The 23,645-nt window shown below is 48.0% G+C and overlaps 1 protein-coding gene across 2 annotated transcripts in view; it reads left to right on the top strand.

The window, feature by feature from the left end:
• Window positions 1-23,645, top strand: part of Grik4 (glutamate ionotropic receptor kainate type subunit 4) — a 408,987-nt gene that overhangs the window by 342,219 nt on the left and 43,123 nt on the right. For both annotated transcript variants that reach the window (XM_046438798.2, XM_058577098.1), the window contains one exon: window positions 1,325-1,528. In XM_046438798.2, the coding sequence (XP_046294754.2) occupies window positions 1,325-1,528 (204 nt within the window). The remainder of the gene's footprint in view (window positions 1-1,324; window positions 1,529-23,645) is intronic.

Below are 23,645 nucleotides of genomic sequence, written 5' to 3'. Positions count from 1 at the left end.
GTCCTGTTTCTTCTCTGCATTCTCCTTCCTCAGACTTTCCCCCTGTTCCCTGGTTTCCAGCCTCTGGTTGCTGTTGAGTTGGTTCTATGGCTGCTCTTTGCTTTTCCACTCTCAAAGATCAGGTTCTTCCCAGGGATGAGATCCCGGCTCCTCTCTGTCCTGTCTCAGTTCTCCCCCACAATGGTGTCACGCATTTTACTGCTCCAGCCTTTACTTCTGCTCAGAGGCCTTCAGGTCCTTATCACTGTCTTATCTTCATCCCATATGTTACATACCCCATCAATCATTTCCTCCTGGATAGCCTGCTACTGCCTCAAATTCAACATGTTCCTAGTCCCTTTCCCTTCCAAGCCACCTATGGCACCCAGCCAGTCATCAATCCTGTCTTCCCTCTGTCTCTTACACCCTTCCAGCTCTCTCCCGTCCAGCCCAAGCCATGAGCAGCTCAGGACTCAATGTCCCCCATCAGAAGAGGGCCTAGGGTTCTAGGATTAGTTGCCCCCTCGTGTATGGCTTGGTGTTCTTTACTTCCAGCTTTGTGTTTAAAACCCAAGATGCTTCCCCACCAGGCCTAATGTGATGTACAGTCCCCTCATCCTGGCCTCAAGGCCCATGCTGACTCTAAGTCATCCAAATTTTTCCTCCCACATGCCCTTCCATAACCCATGCTGCAGTTAAACTGGAGGATCCATCTGAGTGGACCACACTCCTTCTCACCTGCAATTGCGTCCCGATGGTGCCTCTCTTCTGTCCATAATGCTTCTCATTCCCATCTGCCGAGATTCTTCCATTCTCTGGAGACATCTCCTCTGTGAAACCTTCTCTGCACATTTCATTAGAGAGGCCCACCCCAATTCTCAGTGCGCTCTGCCTGGGATTGCAGTTGTTTATGTGCCTGCTCTTACCTGGGAGGCTGTGCAATAAGCATCCTGCACCTCTTATTGCTCTTCAGAGTGTGTGTGTGTGTGTGTGTGTGTGTGTGTGTGTGTGAGAGAGAGAGAGAGAGAGAGAGAGAGAGAGAGTGAGAGAATGGAGGAGAGTAGAGCCAGATAATGACCTTTTACCATGTGGAACTTCAACTTGACCTTCTGTGCAGTGGGAGCCAGTGTGTGTTCCTGGTAAGAGAAGCAGATTGAAAGAGCACTTTGGGGAGTGGGTCAGGATAGGGGAGCCATTCCTGGGGTCAGCCATTACCCAAGCCACTTCCCTCCTTCTACCCACCTCTTTGCCAACCTTCTTTGCCCTCCCGCCTCCTGCTGTCCCATCACATATGGCTGGGATGCCAGGCTAAGATGAGAATGACAGCTGCCCAGTTTTGCTGCAGGAAAACCCATATTTAATGCTGAAGGGGAACCACCAGGAGATGGAAGGCAATGACCGCTACGAGGGCTTCTGCGTGGACATGCTCAAGGAGCTGGCGGAGATCCTGCGCTTCAACTACAAGATCCGCCTGGTGGGTGACGGCGTGTATGGCGTTCCCGAGGCCAACGGCACCTGGACCGGAATGGTGGGGGAACTGATTGCTAGGGTAAGGAAAGGGCAGGGGTCTGCGCCTGCCAAGGGTGGGAGGGAGGTGGGAGGCCGTCAAGTTGTGCTGTACGTGTGCTTTTGAACCCTCCATTTCCTTAGTCAGTCATGAGTGCCTTTTTCACTTATTGATGGGTTTGTTCCACACTCTTTACTGAGCTGGCCTGGAGCCAGCCACTTGTGCTGTGCTGCAATAAATAGACGGTGGTGATCCTGCCCCATGGCTCTCCCAGGCCAGCCCTGTAATAAGTCATGGAGGCTTTGACATACCAACCTGAACTTTGGAGTCTGGGTTCTATTTTGAGGTAATTCTGGTACTTTCTGTTTGTTGTGATGACTTTGTTGCTCATTGACACCTGCTGGCAGAGCTTGGGCAGGCCCTGGGGAGGGCACACGCCCATCAGCTGACTCTGATACTTAAGAGATACTGTCAAGGCAGACATGGTTAAATAAGGTGGAAAAGGGATGGATAGAGCTGCTGGTCACAGTAACGGTTATTTTATTACTTCTCATATTATTTTCCATTAACACAAATGTCCTTTTATAGACCACAGACCAAGGTGCATTTGGATATGCTATAGATTTTCAGGGTGAATGTGGAGACTTGTTTAAAATGCAAGTGAGCTTCCCAGGATGTCAATCTTCTGATAGGTTAGAGCAAGGGTAGAGAAAGTTCTTCCATAGGGAAATCTCTTGTTTTCTTTGTACACACTATTAACAACTGTAAAAAATAATTAAATCATGGCTAATTCACTGTCCACATTTTTACAACTGAGTTTTTATGATAAGGACAGATGATGAGGACCCAGTGAAGAGAACACAGACCCAGGTTATTAGTGTGACCTTGGACCAGTCCCTTTTCCTCTCTGTGCTTGCGAGGGGAGAAGGAGCCGCTGCCGCAGCCCAGAGCATGCTGACATGCAAGGCACTCTCCACAGTGTCTCCAGTCCTCTTTACATTTATTATCCCCGCCTTAGGAAGGAGCCATCGGAAGCTCAGTGAGCTTAACGGCTTGTCCAGAACCACACAGTTAATATTTGCCAGAGCTGGGATTTAAACCCAGATCCCTTTATTTACTGAATTACAATCATGTTCTGCATGATAATGTTTCGGTTAACCATGGGCTGTGGATATGGTAGTGGTTCCATAAGATTATGTTGCCTAGTGACACCGTCGCTGTCTTTTTGTAGGTGTACTCTGTGCTGTGTGCGCCATGAAATTGCCTAACAACTCATTTCTCTGAACATATCCCCATTGTTAAGTGACCTAAGATTGCAATATAACTTTAATCCTTTGCAAGTACCAAACTTGGAACATAAAATAAACTTTTAAAATCCCAGTCTTTAAGGGTGTGTTAATATGAAGTTTGATTGTTAAGGAAGCATCATTGACAATGTCATGTGAGACATTCAACATAGATGGCAGCTGTGGAAGGGGCGCCTCAGAGCTGAGCAGGGAGGATGCTTGGGAGTTGGCCTGGCAGTAGAGACAGCTCCTGCAATGACACTCGACAGCAAGCCTCGTTCAGGGAATTGGGAATTATGAACTTTCCAGAGGGACTGGAGTCCCAAGGGAACTAGTTCAGACAGGAACCTCAGAGAGGCTGGCAAATGGAAGGCTGACGAACCAACAGAAGGCCCCAGAAGGATAGGTACCCTTCAGGGAATCTCATGTGGGGGTCATAGGAGGGGTAGAGGCTTCAGCAGGGACCCCTGCAGTCTTTGAGACTCCAACCCACCCTGCTGATGATGCACATGCTTCTGCAGAAAAAGATTTGCTGCTTTTCTCTGTAGACCCAGGCCCCCTCCTGGAACATTCTTCTTGTTGGGATTCCACTGCAAAGTCTCAGCCCAGCAGTTAATCCACAAGAGGCTGAAATGCCTTTTCCTTACCCTCCCACAGTGTACTTGGTCACCTTGAGCCATTTCTTCAGCCTCGTTGGGCTGCCTGGTGCCTGGTAGGGTGACTTCAGGGATGGTGGAGTCAGTGCACAGCCATCTCCTTATTAGCCCCCTAATGAGCTGTGACGTGGACTGGCAGGACAGGGAAAGGAGCTGGGGACTCAAGGACATGCAGCTACATACTGAGCAACTTGGGCAATCAGTCAGGGATCTTAAAATTCACTCTGGCTCATCTTTAGAGCAAAAACACTTGGCTTGTTCTCATCAAGGTACTTTGATCTCATCAAGATTTGGTGACATGATATTAATTAACCAATTAACCCATTAATTCAACAGCTATTTACTGAAGATCTTTCACTGTTGTAGACATTAGAAATACAATGGGAACAAAATAAATATGGACATTGCCCTCGTGGACCTTTCAGACTAGGAAGCAAGACAGATGCTGATGAATGATCACATTTTTAGATAATTTCATCCTGTAATAAAACTGCAAGGGAAGCAATGTTGCAAGGTGTTCTGTGGGAGCATCTAGAAGGAGGGGTTCAGTCTAGAGAGGCAGGGGCAAGGCTGACCTTGAGAGATGATCCCTTCTGAAGAATTGGTAGGAGCTACTTGGGCAGAAGCCTGATGCCACTGGGGTTGGCCCTGCTCAGGAGTGAGCCATGCTATGACCCCACCTTCCCCAGGTTTGAGGCTTTGGTGTGTTTTGCAGGATGCTCTTCTATAATCACAGTAATTCTAGGCTTTATCCATCCTCTAAGACCCACTCCTCAAGCTAGACTAGAAAATTCCAGCAGAGAGTAGCAACAGAGAGTCCCTCAGGAGATCTCCGGGGCTACTGAATGTTCACACTGGATGCGACCTTAGAACTCATTGCATCTAAACCTGACCCTTATATACACAAGGAAATAGAAACAGAAGAGGTTAAATAACCTGGCATAGTTCACCCAGCCAATAAATTCAGAGGCAGCACTTAAGCCCTGGTCTGACTTCAATCCTTATGATCTGAAAGAGCATCATCTTGATGTTAGACCTGAGCGAATGTTTCAATTACCTGCTAACTAGCTGTATGTCTTGGGCAAGCTATTCTATACTTTCCCCCGTGCCACCTGCCCCAGCATTCACCTGCAAAGAAGTTTTTGTAAAGACTGAAAGTGCGCGCGCGCGGGCGCACACACACACACACACACACACACAGAGAATATTTGGCATATAGGAAAGATTAGTTGTCTTAGACCAAGGTCCCTGAAAATCAGGGGCCAAGTCCAAAGCTTATCCTCTAAGACAAGGAGTGAAATTCCAAAGAAGCAGAAGTGAGGGGAAGGGGAGATTGACGGGCAAGAGGACAGCACATACGTAAGGGAGCGTGTTAACAAGCTGGTCGTACATAGTTTTATACCAAGCATAGCTGACTATTCAATCTGCAGGGGCCTCACCCAGTCCATAGCAGGGAGGGACACACATGCACCTCTCTTTGGCCCAAGTTCATATCATAGGAGATCACCTCTCCTACTCTGCTGGGCTATGCACCAGGACTTTCTGGTGTCTTCAAAGAAGTTAGATCCAGAGGCAGCAATGACAGTCTTGAAGTGCAAGGCAGATCCATGAGCTGATCCAGGAAATCATGAGCTCCACCCCCACCTGCACACAGCCTTGCCTTCAGCTGGGGAGCTGGTGCAAGCCAGGGTTAGGAGAAGACCTGCATATTCTCACATCAACAGCCTGAGGAAGCCTCAGGACTGGAGGCTGGAGGCACATGGTGCGAGGAGTGAGGCAAGTCAACATGGAGGGTCAGCAAGGGCAGACCAGTGGCTAGGCCAGCCATGCTGATGGAGCACTGAGATGGCACAGCCCCCACCAAGGAGACAGTGAGTTTCAGAGCTGGCTGAGCCTGCCTTCAGGAGGCTGGGGGCTGCCCTTTGTGGATCACTAGAATGCACTCAGTACTGAACCATCGTCCTGGAGGGCTGCTGGAATCCTCATGGCTGAGCAAACCCACAGATAAGAAAAAGCTGGTTTGGCCCAGAAGTAATGATTATTAGGCCCTTTTAGGTACACCATATGTCTCTGGGTGTTCCTCTTCTGTATGTTCTGATGCAGAGAATAAAACAAATCATCTACCAACAGCTGAGAGTGAAAATCACTGTTTGCATCACATTGGGACAAACCTGAGATTTCTTCCTAGGGGTCCAGGACTCTGAACACCTCTGTGCCAGGGCTTTGGGGGTTGTCCTGCAGGCAGGGGTGGCTTCTCCAGGCCTCACTCATGCAGCACATGCAGCACACAGTAGGGCATGTGTGTGCTTGGCTGCCCATTATTTCGGCCTGGATGAAGAGCGAGGACAAATGAAGCTGAAACTACAACAACCGACATGGAGGCTGGATGTCAAGGAGGACCCCCTGAACAAGGGGCTCGGGCTGACTGCAGAATCTGGGTCTTTGGAGAGCCTGAAGACTATAGCAGCTGCCTGCGTGTCTGAGTGGTAGAAGTAAAGGATAGTGGCACAGAGTTATCGCTGGTGGGAGACTCACTCTATTGTCACCTGCTTCCCTAAGACAGTGGGCTTGGACCCTTGGTGCCTTAGCTGTGAAGAGCATTCAAACACCTTTCCTGCATATGTATGGAAATCCTCAAAGCCTGTGTTTTGATGCAAATCCCATTTAAAGGGAGCATGGTTGGAGCTAAAACAAGTGGGTTCACATAAACTGGCCTGTGGTCAGCCTCTTGTACTCAGGACTGAGTCTGAGCAGGAGAGAGGAGAGGGTGGCTGTTTGAAAAGTCTCAGGCTTGTATTTATTTTTCCCCAGTCAGCTGCTTTTCATGTCCTCGGGGTCCTGTTTGGGAGAAAGGAAAGCACATTCAGGAGATGGAGCCCCCATCTAGCTTCACGATTCAGAACAAAGTACCCCGTTGGCATTTGACTCCATGTTGGCAGAAGGGCACATTTTGGTTTAAAGAGAAAAGGGCTTTGGAAGGCTTACATTCAAGGCTCATAAGCCTTGGACATCAAATAGCTCTTACCAATGACATTTTGACGAATTAAGTGTAAATGAAGCTGAAATGCCTTATTCCACTTCCCCTTCTGGAAAGGGAATTTGCTAGGACCTGGTGGGGTGGCTGTCCATGGCCTCAATCCACTGGGAAGGTTGTCCAGAGACATTTTGCTGAATGGAAAAAATTTCAACTAGTCCCCTGGGATCACTTTTCACCTTGAAGCCAGAGACTATTTTAACTGCAAATAGGTCATAGAATTCTATTCAGCATTCTTTAAAGTAAAGAAACTCATTCAGGGGCCAAAACTGAGTGTTCAACTCTTTCCGTGTATGACAGCCACCCTCAGGGAGGACTTCACTTTACCTTCCTTGTGGAGGCTTGGTTTCTGCACTTACTCAAATCAAGAAGAGTTGGACTTCAATTATGATGATTCATTCATTCATTCATCCATCAAAGTGCCTACTTGCTGACAAGCACTATTTAAATGTGAGGAATTGCCCATAAAATGTACAGGAGCTACTCAAAGAAGCAGACAGGTAAACCAAGAATCACTGTACAGTGTGACACATACTATATTAATAATGGTTATAATGATGATGATAATAAAAATGGTTGACACTTATTAATTGTGTCCTATGAGCCAAGCACTATATCAACCAAATACAACAACCAAAGGTTGCAGAGGAGGAAACTAAGTCACAGAGCACTTAAGAAATCTGTTCAGAATCATGTGACTCATAAGTGGCAGGGATAGGTCCAGTAGAAGAACAAAGTATGGTATAGGACTAGGGAAGGGCTCACCAAGGAAATGACAAATTTGCAGTTCCATTGTCTGTGGTTTCAGTTACCCAAAGTAAAGTGTAGTCTGAAAATATTAAATGGGAAATTCCAAAAGTCAACAATTTGTAAGTGTTAAATTGTGTGCTATTATGGGTAGCATAATAAAATCTTGCACAATCCTACTCCTTCCCACCTGAGATGTGAATCATTCCTTGGTCCAGCACATCCATACTGTATATGCTACCCACCTGTTAGTAACCCGGTAACTAAATTATCATATTGACTGTCAAGGACCCCAGAACACAGCCTGTGTTCTTATAACCCTCACTTTACCTAGTAATGGCCCCCAAATACAAAAGCAGTGATGGGCTGGCAATTCTAATATGCCCAAGAGAATCCAGAAAACACTTCCTTTAAGTGAAAATGTAAAAGTTCTCAACTTAATAAAGAAAAAAAATGCATGCTGAGATTGCTAAGATCTACAGTAAGAACAAATCCTCTATCCATCAAATTTTGGAAAAAGAAATTCAAGCTCATTTTACTGTTGCACATCAAACTGCAAACGTTACAGTCACAGTGTATGAGAACTACTTAGTTAAGACGAGCAGGACATTAAATTACAGGGTTCGGCACTTTGCACTGTTTCAGGCATCCAGTGGGTGTCTTGGAATGCATCCCCCGCAGATAAGAGAGGACTGCTGTATCAAGGATCTAAAGAATCATCTTGGTAGGAAAAGATGATGTGGTGGATGCTGGGATATACACTGTGTAGCACTGTTGGTTCTGGAAAACAGAAATCAAGCATGAGGAGGGGCAGAAGGGAATAGGGCTGAAGTCAGGGGCCAGCCATGATAGGATTCATGTATGTGGATGTTTGTGTCCAGAGGGCTAGTGGAGGCTGTTGGAGAGCTGGTGGTTTGTGTGCTTTATTCAAAGAGGGGAGAAGCATAATTTGCTTTGGTTTCAGAAGGTTCCTCTAGCAGGGGATGGGGGCACAGATTGGAGGTGGGAGGATCAGCTGCAGATTTACTCATTAGACAGCTGCTGGTGATCCCAAGAGGATGGGGAGAGCCATGACAGCAAGGCTGCCTGGGGAACTGCAGGGACAGCAGAGGGATTTCAGCATCCAGGCCCAGGGACTGGAGCTGAGGGGAGCTTCTCTTTCTTTAGACTTATAAGCATGGGTTAAGGTCACCCTGCCTCTCAGGGGTAGAGAAATGGGCTGTTTGGCTTTCACAAAAGTCCTTTCTAGAACCGCTTCCTGAGGGATGTGCACCACATGTGACCCCTGCCTGCAACCTGCTGAGACCTGGGAAGGGAGGGAATCCATTTAGTCTGGCTCATTGTCCACTGACAATTGCACTTGGAAATCAAAGGGCCAGAGAGCTGGACTGTATCTTGGGTCCCAACTGCCTTCACTCCCCCTCCCTCACAACACAGTGTCATTGTGTGTCTATCAGGGTTCTTTTAAGTCACTCAAGTCGTTTCACCCACTGACAAAAAGCCAATAAAAGCAGTTTATTGACAGCCCTTCTCCTTTCTGAAGAGAGGGGTGCCACCCCTGCCCAGGGCTCTCCAGACTCCCTCCCTCTTCAGGAATGGGCACATTCCCCATATAATTATAGTGGGAACCCCAAGCCACGGCCTGCCCTTGGTGTGAGCCAGGCCAATGCTGGTGACAACCTGGTTGTCACCTGCTTTTAGGAGAGGGCTGAAAGCCCTCCAGGGCTTCTAGGCTTTCTCCTTCCTCTGGCTTCCCTTGGTGGTGTCAAGGGTCAGAAAGGGTCCTCTCTGCTCCAAACTCTGGTGGCATCTTTTCCCAGCTCAAAGCTGAGCCACAAGGAAGGATGGGAGTAGAAGGGGCAGGGTGCTGATGACTCCTCACAAGGTCAGACACCATGTAGGAGCTCTCTGCTTGCTAATCCATTTAATCATTTACTTATTTATGGTACTGGGGATTGAACTAATTGGCACTTGGCCACTGAGCCACATCCCCAGCCCTATTTTGTATTTTATTTAGAGACAGGGTCTCACTCAGTGCTTGGCGCCTTGCATTTGCTAAGGCTGGCTTTGAACTCACAATCTTCCTGCCTCAGCCTCTTGAGCGGCTAGGATTACAGGCATCTGCCACCATGCCCAGCAAATAATCCAATTTTATTTTTACATGGCCACAAGGCAGGGATTGTTGCCCCACTCCATAGGCGAGAATGTGGAGGCCTTGAAGTTCTGTAATTAACCCAAGTTTAGGCACATAGCATATGATCGATTCAGACCCCAATCTGGTTTTCTTCTTCCTGCACAAAGGGACACATGAGGAATGGAGACTGCAACAGAGAATGATTTGGGCAGAATCTGCCTGTTCTGTTCATAGGCTTGATATAAGGAGACAGAGGAGCAGGGGGTGGCAGATATGCTAAGTCCAGGAAAATGACAATAAAGGAGGTAGCTCTGAGTGACCAGTTCGGGAGGAACTCTTGGATGACAATTATGTCCTCAACCCCTTTATCTGGAAAGTCAGTGTTAGTATTACCACCTCCTTTTTATAGACAAGGAAGCAGAGCCTGGAGTGGCGAATGCCTGGACATCCTTGGACATGAAGCCAGGTCCTTTTCCTTGGGGAGGTTTTTAGCTAGAATCTCCACAGACAGACACCAGCAGAAATCCCTTTAACACAGGTTCATATGGGATAAGCACTGTACTCTACCCGAGTATAGGAAACTGACACAGAAAAGTAGGAGGCAAAAAGGACTTCTGAGTGAGGACCCAGGGTGGATTTTCAGTGGAAGGAAGACTGGCAACTCCCTGAGGGACAGCCCATGTCTTATGCCTCTTGGGCATGTAACACAGGGCCTGGAAGAGCTGGGTGTGAATAAGAAGTTCTTGAGTCACACAGGTCAAGGGGCCTTGTATACTCCTGTATACCCCTAGGGGGAGCTGCCTTCGGCTTGTGTATGTCAACTCTGTCAGCCCAGGGTTTAGAAAACCAGGATTCTACTGATTGCTCAATCAGCAGACAGTGACTTAGTACCTTAATATGCGTTGATGGCTGTATTAGGGGTGCTGGTGCCAAAGGACAATCAGATCTGATTCTGTCTTTGGAAGCTTATAGATTAAGTAGCATGAAGGTAGGAAAAGTACAGGGATAGAAAAGATATGTGTATAGGTGTGAGTACATCTCAGGGGAGCCCCAAGCTGGGCAGGGTTAAGGAATGTCACTGTAACATCTCCTGTGAGCTCAACTGCCCATCTCTCACACAGCAGGCCAAAACCTGGTCCCTCCCTGACTTCACAGAACCTGAGGCCATGTCTGCAAGACCAGCCAGACTCAGAGAAGGACCTCAGAGTTCTGCCACTCATGTTTAGATCTCTGTGTTAGGTGTTTTGCACCAGAGGTGTTGATCTGAGGGACCTGGAGGGGCTTGGAGTTCAGTTAGGTTCAAAAGTCTCTTATCAGCTTCAGACTGGGAACTCCCCCAAATGCCGGGGGTATCTGGAAGCAGCCTGGGAAATCTGACAGAAGGTTTACTTCTTGGGAATGATTTCCACCTTCCCCACTGAGTACCAGCTGTTAAGGGAGGCAGAGGTCTGCAGTGGAAATGAGAATGTATTCATGGAGGCACCTGAGAGCCTACTAAGAGACAGGCTCACTGTTAAGCTGAAGAGACAGAAGAGACAGGTAGTAGGGAATTGATTGGGGTGAGGAGCAGGAATCAAAACTATAGACAGTGACATCTTAGTGCCCTCTAAGAATACGCTGGTCCCAGTTCCCACTCTACAGCAGAGGTGAGGATGTCACCTGCAGCCTCTGCCTTGCACCAGGCTTTAGTCTGAGGTCTTGTGTACTTTCAAGACCTCTGGTTCAACAAGCAGGGACTTAGCCTCTGCCTTGTTCTCCAGAAGACTCTCTCATCCACCATCTAGTTTTAGGGTTACTCTCAAAGCTCGAGTTTCCAAAGGTGCTAAACCTGGTTCTTGCACTCCCCAAAGTTAAGTATTCTGTTTCTGAGCCTGGGGCTAGGACTCTATTGGTCCTGTTGATATATTTCCTGTCCCTGGCCAATATTTCCTGCCCCTAAATGCACTGATTCAACATTGGTTGTGGTTTCAGTGAAATTAGACACAGTTCCTCCTTTTCAAGAGGCCACACTCTGTGTATACAGGACCTCCAAGTATAAATTGTATGTTTTCCAAGGGGTGAAGGTGGACTGAAACCCTGCCACCCCTCTGCTCACCAAGCCTGTGTTCTGGTGTGGGGTTCTATCCACCTGTGGGAAATTTTCTTTCTGCAAAGATATGTTCAACTTGCCAACCCATGTGCCCAAAAGTCTGCTGGGAGAGTCAGTGTTTATTATTCATACAATAGCCCCAGTTCTACTGGGAATGAAGCTCAGGGTATAAAAATAATATGAGACTATAGCATGAGAAATATGCAAAATGAAATCATGTACAACAATCTATAGGAGGACAGAGAAGAAAGGAGGTTATTCTGGAGGGAGCCAGGCAAGGCTTTAGAGAAGAAGAAAGCTAATGAAAACTGCTTATTGAACACACACTACCTATTAGGCACTTATTATGCACTATTTCCTCTCCATGCAACAACCTTATAAGATAAATATTATTATTTGCTTTTTATAATGATGACGCTGAAGTTAATTTTGGCTTACCAGAAAGGCTAACTCACATCACACAGCTAACAAGTGATTGGTCTGGAATTTAAAAAAACCAAGCTCACTTAACATCAAAGTCCATGGTTATTCTAACCCACAGTGATGTCTTCAAGTCAAGTTGGACCTTGATGGACAAGTAGGAATTTGACAAGCAATAGGACAGAAAGAATTGCAGGCAAAAGAAACTATGGTACAGGACAGGCTTAAGGAATGTGGCCGTTTCATAGGTTGGAGGGATGTCAGTAGTTTAAGGTGATGCTGAGAGGCAAGTCCAGCCCAGCTTGTGAAGATTATGGTAGACCATGGTGAGGAGTTGGAACACATTCTGAAGACAGTGGAAGGAGTCATGGAGTATTGAAAGCAGGGGGGTGGTGTGATTTGACTGTGTTCTCAAAGTGGACTTTGAACTAGCAGCGTGAGCATCACATAAGATTTGTCAGAAACCCCAAATCTGGGGTCCCATCCAGGCCTAGAGAATGAGAAACTTGGGGTGTGGCCCAGCAGTTTGCTATTAACAAGCCCTCCAGGTGATTCTGATTCATGGTCAAGTTTGAGAACAACTGGTCCACATGTGGCTGGAGTTTGAGAACCCCTGGTGCCCAGTGCAATTTAGTAGATGGACAGAATGGGAAAGAACTGGAAGCAAAGAGACCAGTTCAGGGGCTATTGAATAACTCACAGGAGCTTGAATGATGATGGTGCCAGTAAGAGCTGTAATGGGTTAAACAGGCATTTCCGAGGTGGATGGATGGGGCTTGGATATTGACTGAAGAGAGAGCAGGCAAGGGAGGGAGGGGGAAGACCCCAGACTCACTGCTGGTCTCTGTTTTGGATTCCAGATGGGTAAGGAAGTCACCCAAGGTACACGGGGAAAAGAGTAGCTTTAGATGAAAGAGATGAGGAGTAGATGACATGGGTACAGTAAGTCAGTAAGTGGGTGAGAGGGCAGAGCTGGGCCCCAGCTGCACCCGGAAGTTGTCCGCTCAGGTGTTGGTGAAATGGGAGGACTGTGCTCACCCCATCCTCACCCCGCCTTCCCTCCTTGCTGTCCACCCTATACGGATCCATCCTCTCTTTGTGAGTAATGAGCAGTGTTGACTTGGACAAGTCATCTAACTTGTCTGACCTCCTGTGTCCTCATCCCCAAAATGGAAATGATAGTATTAGGTTGTTGTGAGAAAGAGAAGGCACTTTGTGAACTCTTAGCGACTGTTACCTGTCTCCTGTCCTTGGCTCCTGAGACTTTGCTGGCATCTCCTCTCCTGGCCTGGAGCTTAGCTCCACCAGTGGTCCCCAGACACATGCACACACGTGCCTGCTTCCATGTGACGTGCTCACCCAGGTGCAGGGCCTTCCCTCTCCCAGGTCCTGCATCAATTTTTTCTTGCCATGCCACATCCAGACTCTCCGACAGAAAGTACTGGCTTTCTGTCACCCAGTCTTGATCCTGCCATAGGGAAGCACAGCAGCTTTCCAAGGTTATATGCCATGGTGGCAACCTGCCTGTGCTGTTCCTGTCGCCATCCTTCTTGCCCTCTGCAGGTAGGGGAGCAAAAATCCCTTCCAGGGGGTGCTAGTGTCTGGGCCACCTACTGTTAGGTATTGAGTTGGGGACTGAGGTGGCAAGTCCACTATTTGTCTTGGGCCTAGAGGGAAGTGACTTGAAGTCAGGGTCTGTCCCTGAATGTTAAATTACTATCTGAATCTTCATGGGCTACCATTTTCTCACCCGTTAAGTAAGCACAACCATTTCCCCCAGGTCATGCCATAACTTCACCTGTATCCCTTCAGTCTGGAATCAGTCATCAGGAGCCATTCCACCAGGCCCTGCATCTCCCATCACTTGCCACTCACTCCTGAAACTCCCTCACTACTGGCCTTGTTTGTTCCATGGTTAATTGAGCACATAGCCTTTATATTCACTCTTCCTTCTAACACATGCTTGATTCCCCACAGCACCAGTCTGTTATTTCCATCTCATTATCTAGGTCAAAACCCAATGTTACCTTCCCCAAGAAATGGTTTTTCTCTACCACGCTACAGAATCCATTCCCTCTGCCCATCGCATTCTGCTGCATTACCCTATTTTATTGTCTTCCAAGAAATTATTACCACATAAAATCATCTTGCTCGTTACAGGACTATTTGTACATTGTCTGTCTCCTCTCACTAGAATGTAAATTCTTTGAGATCAGGAATTATACCCATCTTGTTCATCCCTATACTTGTAGCATCTGGAAAAGGTGCCAGCATACAATAGCACTTAAAATTATGGGCTGGATAGATGAATGGATTGACAGATGGATGAGTGGATGACTATATGAATGTTCAAATATATAGATAAATGTATGAATGGAAAGATGGATAGGTGAATGGGTGGGTGAATATACAGATGGATGAATGGATGGGTGGATGGATATATGTTTGGAAGAGTGGGTGTGTGGGTACTGTGAAGACATGTGGGAGAGAACTAGCCATGATAGCCCCAGACCCCCAGGAACTTAGAGCCTAGACAGCCCTCCCAGTGCTGAGAACCATCTGTTGGTTTCCAGACAATGCCTTTGACAAGTAGCAGAGAAAGTACAGCAGCGATCCCACTCTGCCGATGCCTCCAGCAGGTTGGGGCTGAAGGCAAAGCTTGTTTTGCTGAGCCCGCCCTCCCACGGAATCCATGGTGCCTGTGCATTCCTCCTGCTGTCCCGCCTCCCCCTCCTGGCTCTGCCTCTTTCAGCTCCTTGCAGCTGGGCCTCCAGCTCACCCACGGCATGCTCAACCCCCACCCCACTTCCCAGAGCCACAGGAGCTTGAGAAAGAAGCATGTGGGTAACCATGTCCTCCTTCCTCTCCCCGTGGGGGTGCGAGGGACAGTCTCCTGTTTTGTTCCCAGAGTCACAGTGACTCCCCTCTTCGCACGTTAGGCTGTAGTTGGCCTAATCAACTACCCCTTCCACAAACACATTTACATTCCACTGTCTGTTGAATAAACCAACTCCATAAAACTTGCTGCCTTTATTTTCTTGGGTATGGTGTTGGTGGTCAGGGGAAACAGAAGCCCACACATCATGGAACCGGTGTCAGGACCCATCTGCTCTTGAATCCACCCATTACTGCCATGTGCTATGCTCAACCCCTTATGCCTCCCAGTGTGACTTTTTGCCTATCCCTTGGCTGAAAATTGCTCTATAGATCGCAACAGGCACGATGCTATGTGTTGGATATAGTGCCAATCACGGCTTTACAAATATCATCTCATTCAATCTTTAAACACACCCCTAAAGTATTATTGTGCTCAATTTAAAAAAATCAGAAAAGCAAAGCACAAGATGAAGCAATTTATCCTAGGTCACAAGGCTGAGAAGTGACAGAATCTGAATTCAGATGGGTCCACAGTGTGTTCTGGTTCTTGTGCGGTGCTGCCCTGAACACAGGCTGTGTTTACCTACTCGAGGTACCTAGGATCCCTGTCCTGCCCCAGCAGGCAGACCCCGCTCATCCCTCACCTTTCTGTGAGTAATAGTCCTGCTTCACAGAATCCCAAGTGTGCCACTGCCCTCTGTCCTCCGTCCTTCACCAGAAGGTCTGGTGGTGTTCAGCTTGCCTGTTGCCGTGGCTTGACCTAGCTGGCTTGGGATTCCTGGCCAGAATCACTCTATACTCTGGGAGGCTAATTCACAGACTGTTTTCCATGCTGTCCTGTAGCTTGTTGGGGGCACCTGACATCCCACCATCCATGAATGCAAGAGCCATCGCAGCAGCCATCCCAAAACCCTGCTGTGGCCCATCCTTCTCAGAACTGTGGAATTATCCCTTATCTTCTGTAGTCCTCAGATAGGCTCCCTTGGTTTAGGACAATCTCCTGTCCCAGCTGTGTCTATATTTGCTATTTAGGCAACAAAGGGAAGGCTCAGATCCTTTGAGATGGCAGCATGTAGCTGGGTCAGTGGATTTGGACTGCTCAGAAAGATGCTGTTGATTCGTGCCGGGCAGATCCTTGCCCAATCCAGGAGGCACCCTGAGCAGCCCTGCTGTGTCCTGGACGGCAGCAGGATAGTAGACCAGAGGCCTGGCTGGCTGCCAGGGGGTGGCACTCCATGATACACAGGCTGGAGATCAAAACAGAGGGTAGGTGATCAGTGAGTGCTGCAGGTGTGCCAACAGCTGTCCGTGTGGCTGACAGTAAAGTGGGGGTCAGAAGGAGCAACCCAGGGCGGGGTTTAGCCTTAGAGAACCTAGCCAGGCAGGACAGTGCTGCCTGAAGCAGAGTCCAGGTCTCTGGCACTCAAGGGATGAACAGAGGATGGAAACAGAGTGCCAGGATCAAAACCAGCATGGAAATAATCACAGCAAACACTTATTAAGCACTTAGTCTGTGCGAGGCCCTGTGCATCAGCACATGTGATCCTCACAACAACCCAGGAACTAGAAACTGGTACCATTTATACTTTACTCATGAGAAAACAAGTTCAGGGCTCAGTAATTTGCTCAAGATCACACAGCTAGCCAGGGACAGCTTAGACCCAGGGCCCCTGAAGGCTCTTTGTCTACTGTCTGATACTAAGAGGTTGTCCACACAAAACACTATGAGCATCCATCTCCATTGAATCTGAGATGAACTGGGCCCCTTCTCCCCTGAGTCCTAAGGCCCCTTGGGGTCTGGAGGGTGACTGTGGCTCCCTCCCCTCCCTGGGGCTTTGCCTGGTGTTCCCAGCAGACAGAGTTGGCTCTTCAGGGAGTTTCACAGCCTGCTCAGCAGTTTGGCCCAGAAGAGAAATCTGGAGTGTTCTCCATCTGAATGCAAATGCAAACCCAGTTAAAATGTCTGGATGTTCCTCTTACTCCTTCTTGCATTAGAAGCCACACCAGGTGTGAAAGCACAATACCCAGGAGACGCGCTGGGCCTGCACTAAACTTTCTTGTTTGTGAGAGATAACTGCCACCGCTGCTGCCCCGGTAGAACCTTCCGGGCTTTCTACCCCAGAGAGCCAGCAGGCGTTTGAAGTCAGGCCTGATAGTGGCTATTCTCTCTTCTACTTGGGAAATCACCTTGCATTTTAAAAACTATTTTTATATTGAAATACACACACAGAAAAGTGCACAAACATAAGTCAGCTTGAGGAACTATGACAAGGGGACACGCCTTGTAACCACTGTCCAGCACCTGAAGATGCCCTTGTCCCACCCCACTCTGCCCTCCCTCCTTCCAAAGGTGGCCATTATCCCAAATTCAACATCACGTAGCTTTGCCAGGCCTCATTCCGCTCTGCTCTAAATAAGCCATTGCTGACCTTAGAGATGGTTATGGGGCTCAAGTACAATCTGGGGAAAATAACTCTGGAGATGTTGTTACTGACGGGCACATGAGCCATGTCAACAGGCAAAGCATCTCTCTGAAGTAGACCAAGCAGACCTTAGCTTCCAGAAAGGGTGGCCAAAGGTTTCCCACAGTGTCTCTTGCTCTCTTTCTCACAAGACTGCAGGGATCCCTGGGAAAATGCCCCGCTGCCCTTCGCAGTGTTTGAGCTTGCACACGTATGAATAAGAAATGAGGAACGGGCTAGATGCTACCCACTCGGTGCTCTAATTGGTCAGATCATTGCTCGCCTCCTGGTGTGGCCGGGCAGCTCAGGGGCTGGTCTCTGGGGCAGAGCTGGAGTGGGGAAGAAGTTGGAGGGGGCTTCTTGTTGGCTGAGAGAAAAGAGGGGGCCCCGGGGAGGCTTCTGGAGGTTCTCTATGACTGTTAGCAATGCTCCCAGCAATTGGTGCTACTTTATTTCACCCGACATAAACAGTCCTGATAACAGGCCTGTGAATCACACCATTTCTAATTACAGGGCTGACAAGTGAGAAGGAAAATGAAAGATAGCATGGTGAGCTGGTGGTACCACCAGATTCCTGCAGCAGCCCCAAACGGCTGCCTGAGCTTGCTTTATGCAGGTCCTTAACAGGCCCAGAAACCATCACCTTTGACAGGTGGTGGGCTGGCCAGGCCAGCTCAGTGCAAGCCCCTGCATGAAGACAGGGCTGCAAGTTTGAACTCCACATGGGCCAGTGAGCTTGCTCAGTGTTCTGTCCCATGCTGCTTCCAGAATATAGCCGGCATTTTTGGTGGCCGGCGGAGAGGGGAGACCAGTAGAAGAGGGTGGACTCAGGGTTGAAATTCAGTGCGTCTGAGCACCTGGCCTGTTGGTGACCCCATTGCCAGGCAGGCTGAAGTTTGCATCAGTAAAGGGGGCATTTGGATTACAAATGTGCATATCACCCCGAAACCTCAGACAGGATTCTGTTTCCTTTCTTTATGTGATGTGTAAGTTGGTGGTCACCTTCAGAAGATCAGGTGTGACAACAGTGGCCTGGTGGTAGTGTGGTAAGGAAGCTAGCCCAGCATGAGCCTCCTGGGGCTTCACAGCAGGTGTGGAAAATGCCAAGCCCACTCTTGGTTCTGTTTCACATCCCAACTACATCAACTCTGTGTGACATATATAATACATATTGATTGTCCAACCATGTGACTTTTTTGCAATCTCTTCAAAACCTACATTGAATTTTCTACAACAACAACTTTTTCAAAGTTGCAATCAAACTGTACTAGATGACACTTGTCTAGTGTTTCTTGTGTTCCAGGCACTGTCCAAAGTGCTGTTCATGTACCCATTCACTTAACCTTTACAACATGTTTATGACATCTATAGTATCACTTACCCCCATTTTCTAGATGAGGAAACCAAGGGACAGAGAAGTGAAGTAATTTTACTGTGGCCACATGGCTGATAAGTAGCTGAGCTGGCCCTCCTGTGTGTGCCCCTACTCAAAACACTAAAGTTGTTCCCTGAGTTGAGAACCAAGGTGAGAGAATCACATTAACTGAGCTTCTCTTTTTTGGATTTATCCATTCATTCATTTGATTTTTCCAGTTCAACAAATATTTATTTAATGCCTACCATGTGCCAGGCATTGCTGTAGATTCAGGAGAGATCTGGTGGATAAAACAGATGGGAGGCAGAGTGGGGCTGCAACTAGGGCAGAGCATTTTTGGAGAGGAAAGAGTAGATGCAAATATCCTCAGGTCAAAGTGGATTTAGGCAGGACAAAAGTCAGTGTGGCCAGCTAGCCTAGCCACAGGATGCTGCTGGATCAGGTGATGCAAGTCCAAGGTGAAGAGTTAGAATTTTATCACCAATAAACTAGGTATTGATAAAAGTATCTATGGATTGTTTTCCTGGGTCCACAGCCTACCCCCGCAAAGATCTGAGGATAGCAGTAAGAAAGTCCATAAATTTAGAAGGGAAAAATTGACATCTCTATTTTTTCTAAATTCAAACAAACATATTATTTCTTTCAAATGATGGTCGTTAGCTATAAACCTTCGCAGCATCAGCCATATCTTTGACTTTGTCACTGATAGCATTATAGTGTTGCTATAAAAACCACCTCTAAAAGTTCTTGTGACATAAAAATGCACAGGTCACCCTATCACAAAGACTATAAAATATTTTGATAACCATATTTCTCTGTAATCATTTAAAAACATTTTAAATGAAGAGGCTTCACCCAGATGTCATTGGATGGCCAGAGGCATCATGGCATGAAAGAGACGAAGACAGCGTTTTAGTCAGCTTTTACACTGCTGTGACTAAAAGACCTGACAAGAACAACTGTAAAGGAGGAAAGTTTATTTGGGGGCTCATGGTTTCACAGGTCTCAGTCCATAGACAGCTGGCTCCATTCCTTCCAGGTGAGGCAGAACATCATGGCAGAAGAGTGTGGCGGAAGGAAGCAGCTCACATGATGATCAGGAAGGAGAGAGAGAGAGAATCTACTCACCAGACACAAAGTGTAAACCCCAAAGGCATATCCCCAGTGATCTACCTCCTCCAGCCTCACCCTACCCGCCTTCAGTTACCACTTAGTTAATCCCCATCAGGCGGATTAAGATTATGTTAAGACTTTCATAACCCACTCATTTTTCCTCTAAACCTTCTTGCGTTGTAATAATGAGCTTTTGGGGGACACCTCAAATCCAAACCATAATAGACAGTGATGTAGAGGAGATGACTTGTTCTGCTTTAGCTTTTCAAAAGAGCCCCCTGGCTGCAGGGAAAGTGGGGATTTAACACCTGAGCTGTTCATACAGGTCCTGGGAGGAAACCTTCCCGCTGGTGACAAGAAGTAGACATTATTTGATCCATTTTAGAGACGAGGAGACTGAAACTCAGGTTTCACACAGTGTGCTCAGCAGGTGAATAGGAGATCTGGGATTTAAAAGGGCATCTCTCTGACCCCACAGGGCTAGAGGGTCAGTGAATGCCTGTGGCAAGAGATCAAAGATGAACAATGTCTGCTTGGTCTCCTGACCCAGCGTGGTCCTCTGTGCCCCACAACTTTACCCGTGAATGACTTGCCAACTCCTTCTGTCCTTAGCTCTGAATCTTGGCTAAAATCTGCCCTCACAGGCCAATAATATAGCCTTGTGCTGAGCCAACTAAATATTTGATGGGGGTTTTAATTTAACTTTAAAGAAATTCATCCAACCCTGAGAATAGTCTGTCACCTCAAGAAATAGCACCAGGGTGCACGTGGACCTATGAATGACATTGCCACTTCCCCAGGAATGCTAATGCTCCTCTGTGCTTCTGCCTCCTGGAGCATCACCAAGGAGAGGCTCAGCCCAGGGAGCATGGATAAATCCTACAAACCTGAGCTCACAGTGGTTGCAGAGACGCTGATCGGGCCCTGCTCTGCACAGGAAGTAGGCCTTCTTTGGGAGTTTGCGGGGGTGCAGTCTGGGTTAACTGTATGGTGTGCGTGTGTGTGTTGGCACAGGTGACGAAATGCATGCCATTTGCTATTCTCTTATCCTTGTCCCCATATCCTGGTTCTGAAAGCAGGGAGAGTGGTGGGGCTGTCATCCTCTCTCCCCTGTAGACAAGGACATCAAACATTTTTACAGGCCCTGTGTGACCCTATGAGTTTCTCCTTGGCCCCACCCACGGTGGGCAGAGTGGGCAGACAGGCTGACTCATGTGGCAGGAGGGCAGATGTGCACACTCCCGAGGCATGTTATTATGAAGTCTACATGACGGCTCCTGCCAATGCATGCGGAGCCAGGAGTGGGAGTGAGCTTCCCCAGCTCCTGCAGATCCCACTGCCTCACAGCTCAGTGACCCCCGTGAGTCACACCAAGCTCCCTGAGTATCTTCATAGGTAGGGGTGGGAAGGGAAGAGAGACAGGCTCACAGCAGATAAATCGATCAAAAGACAAGAAGTGAGCAGATCATCTAATTTCAAATGAGCTGCGATGCATCTGCTCAACTGGGCAGCAAAAAAGGAACAGGGCTGGGGAGAAGTTGGAAGCAGCTCCGTGGAAGCTGGTCCTTCTGCTGGCCTCTGGCTCAGGCTGAGGCTGTCATCTCCCTTTCTTCCTAGAGTGTAATTAACACCCCTCTGCTGACAGCCACCTTTCACCGGAGTGCAGGAGTGTGGGGCTTTGGGCAGCCTGCCTAGCGCTGTCCAAGGTATTAGAGGGAACTGAGCTGTGGACAGGGCAAGGGGAGACGGGCGCACCCTAGTGGGGAATCCAGGGCTTCACTGGAGGATGAGGACTTGGTGCTGACCATGTCCTGAACGGGACGAGAATCTGGTTCCAGCATTGCAGCTTCCTGACAAAAGTGCCCCCTGCATACCATGCAGCCACTTGTCAGACATGGGCCTGTTTCTGCAGCCATCAAGATGGGGCTCAGAGCAGGCTTTGTTTAGGGGGTTCCACTCCTTATTCTACAGTGGTTGTTCCTTGGGGACTTATTGTGAGCTCACTTGGGGAACATCACCTTGATTAGTGCAGCAATAAGAGAGCAAAGGGCCCAGTCTGTTCCTGTGGGTCTGAAGTCATCTTTCTCCACATCCTAGCTGTGTGCACTTGAGCAAGTTACCAACTTCTCTGGGCCTCAGCTCTTTGTGTTGAGTTTTTAAAAGACTCAGTCCGTGCTTCAAGAAAATTGGGTGGAGGCTGTAGATCAGTGGTAGAGCACTTGCCTTGCATGTGTGAGTCACTGGGTTCAATCCTCAGGACTACCTAAAAATAAAGATATGGTGTCCATCTACAACTAAAAACCAAATAATAATTAAAAAGAAATGTATACTCTAATGGGGAGATAAAATATGCACCAAATGTCAACAATAGCAATAATTGTAAGAGCTAATATTTATTGAGAGTTACTCTGTGCTGAGCTTAGACTTTGTATTCAATTCCCATTGAGGCTTCATGAGGATAGGAATATTGTCCCCACTTAATTGGGGAAGAAACTGAGGCACAGAGAATTTAAGGTCATACAACTTGTAAGTGGCAGAGTTGGAGAATGAGCCTAGATTCCCTGTTCTAACACAAGGCAGCTGACACCTCATGCCACAGGGGTGGTACAGGCCACGGCTTATCCCCTCTAGCCACCAAGAAGTGGCAGGGCTCGTTCCTAGGAAGATGATAGGGAAACCTTTTTTGGAGAAGGCAAACTCTACATGGACCTCGATGGGTAGATGGAGTTGATGGTTGGATTTTCACATGAAGAAAATAGAACTGTAGATAAGTATGAGGGATAGCAGAGAGTGGGCAGTGGGCCCTGCAGGCAGCCACTGCCAATATAGAGATCTCACATGCGAGGGCAGACTCCATGACACGATCGATGCTTCCTGGAGGTTCCCATCAGTTCAACAATTCTCTATCACCCTCACTCCAAATGCTCCACCAGAGCCCAGTGTGCCTTCTCCCTCCCAGGAAAGCCATGCTTGCTGGACTCAAAGCTCCTTCCTGTCTGGGTGTCTGCGGATAATGCCAGCCCTGTTTTCACAGCCCTGGGCCAGGCCTTGCTTGGGAATCTGTAAGTTCTTTCAGTATACAGGGGCTCTCCAGAGGCAATTACCTTGGAATGAAGGCTTCCAGGAGTGCTCAGTACAACCTTATTCTGTGTAGTGTATTCTCATTCCAACTGTAACCTCCTGAAGCTTTCCAGAGTTAAGTAACACAATTACAGAGTTAACTAAATGACAGCACAGAGTGGGAGGCTCCATGGGGCCCGAGCAGCAGCGGAAACAGGGTCTGTGGATGCCATGGCTTGTAAAGGAGTCGAAAGCTGCTGGCCCGGATGGGGTGGCCAGGGCAGAGGCTGGAGGCAAGAGAGAGGGGGCAGTAAAAAAAAAATAGTGAGAGAAAAGATCTAAAAGCTGATCAGAGAGGGCACAGTGTGTCTGAGAGAGAATCATGAAGAGCTTGAGCAGGTCATTTAATCCACTCTCCCTGAAGAGAACCATATAGTGAGGAATAGGCTGTAGAGAAAGACTGTGTTTTCAAGCCGGACTTTATTATTTTTTTTTTCCCCTAGAAATTTCCAAAGCATGGGGTGGTGTGAGGCCCGGGAAGGTCTTCATGTCGGTCTTTAAAGCCAGACAATACCACAGGGAAGCTGTGTTATTGACACAGCTGTGTTCATGCTCCAGGGCACCTGGGAAACAACAGCAGAGGGCTGGATGTGGTGGGGGCACGCCTGTAGCCCCAGCTACTCGGGAGGCTGAGGCAAGAGGATGGCAAGTTCCTGGCCAGCCTGGGCAACTTAGCAAGACCCTGTCTCAAAATGGAGAGGACCTGGGATGTAGCTCAGTAGTAGAGCACTCCTGGGTTCAATCTCCTGTACTGCAAAAAAGCAAAAACACTACCAAAGATTGAGTGATGGTAGGGGAGCGGGTACTGGTGCACAGTCAGCATCGCACAGAGAACAAGCTTGCCCA

Source organism: Marmota monax, unplaced genomic scaffold (assembly GCF_021218885.2).
Source record: "Marmota monax isolate L192 unplaced genomic scaffold, Marmota_monax_Labrador192_F-V1.1 WCK01_AAM20220418_F8-fsc00081, whole genome shotgun sequence".
NCBI classification, from domain to species: domain Eukaryota; kingdom Metazoa; phylum Chordata; class Mammalia; order Rodentia; family Sciuridae; genus Marmota; species Marmota monax.
The sequence above is the reverse complement of the archived record's forward strand: the minus strand, read 5'-3'. Positions and strand labels throughout refer to the sequence as shown.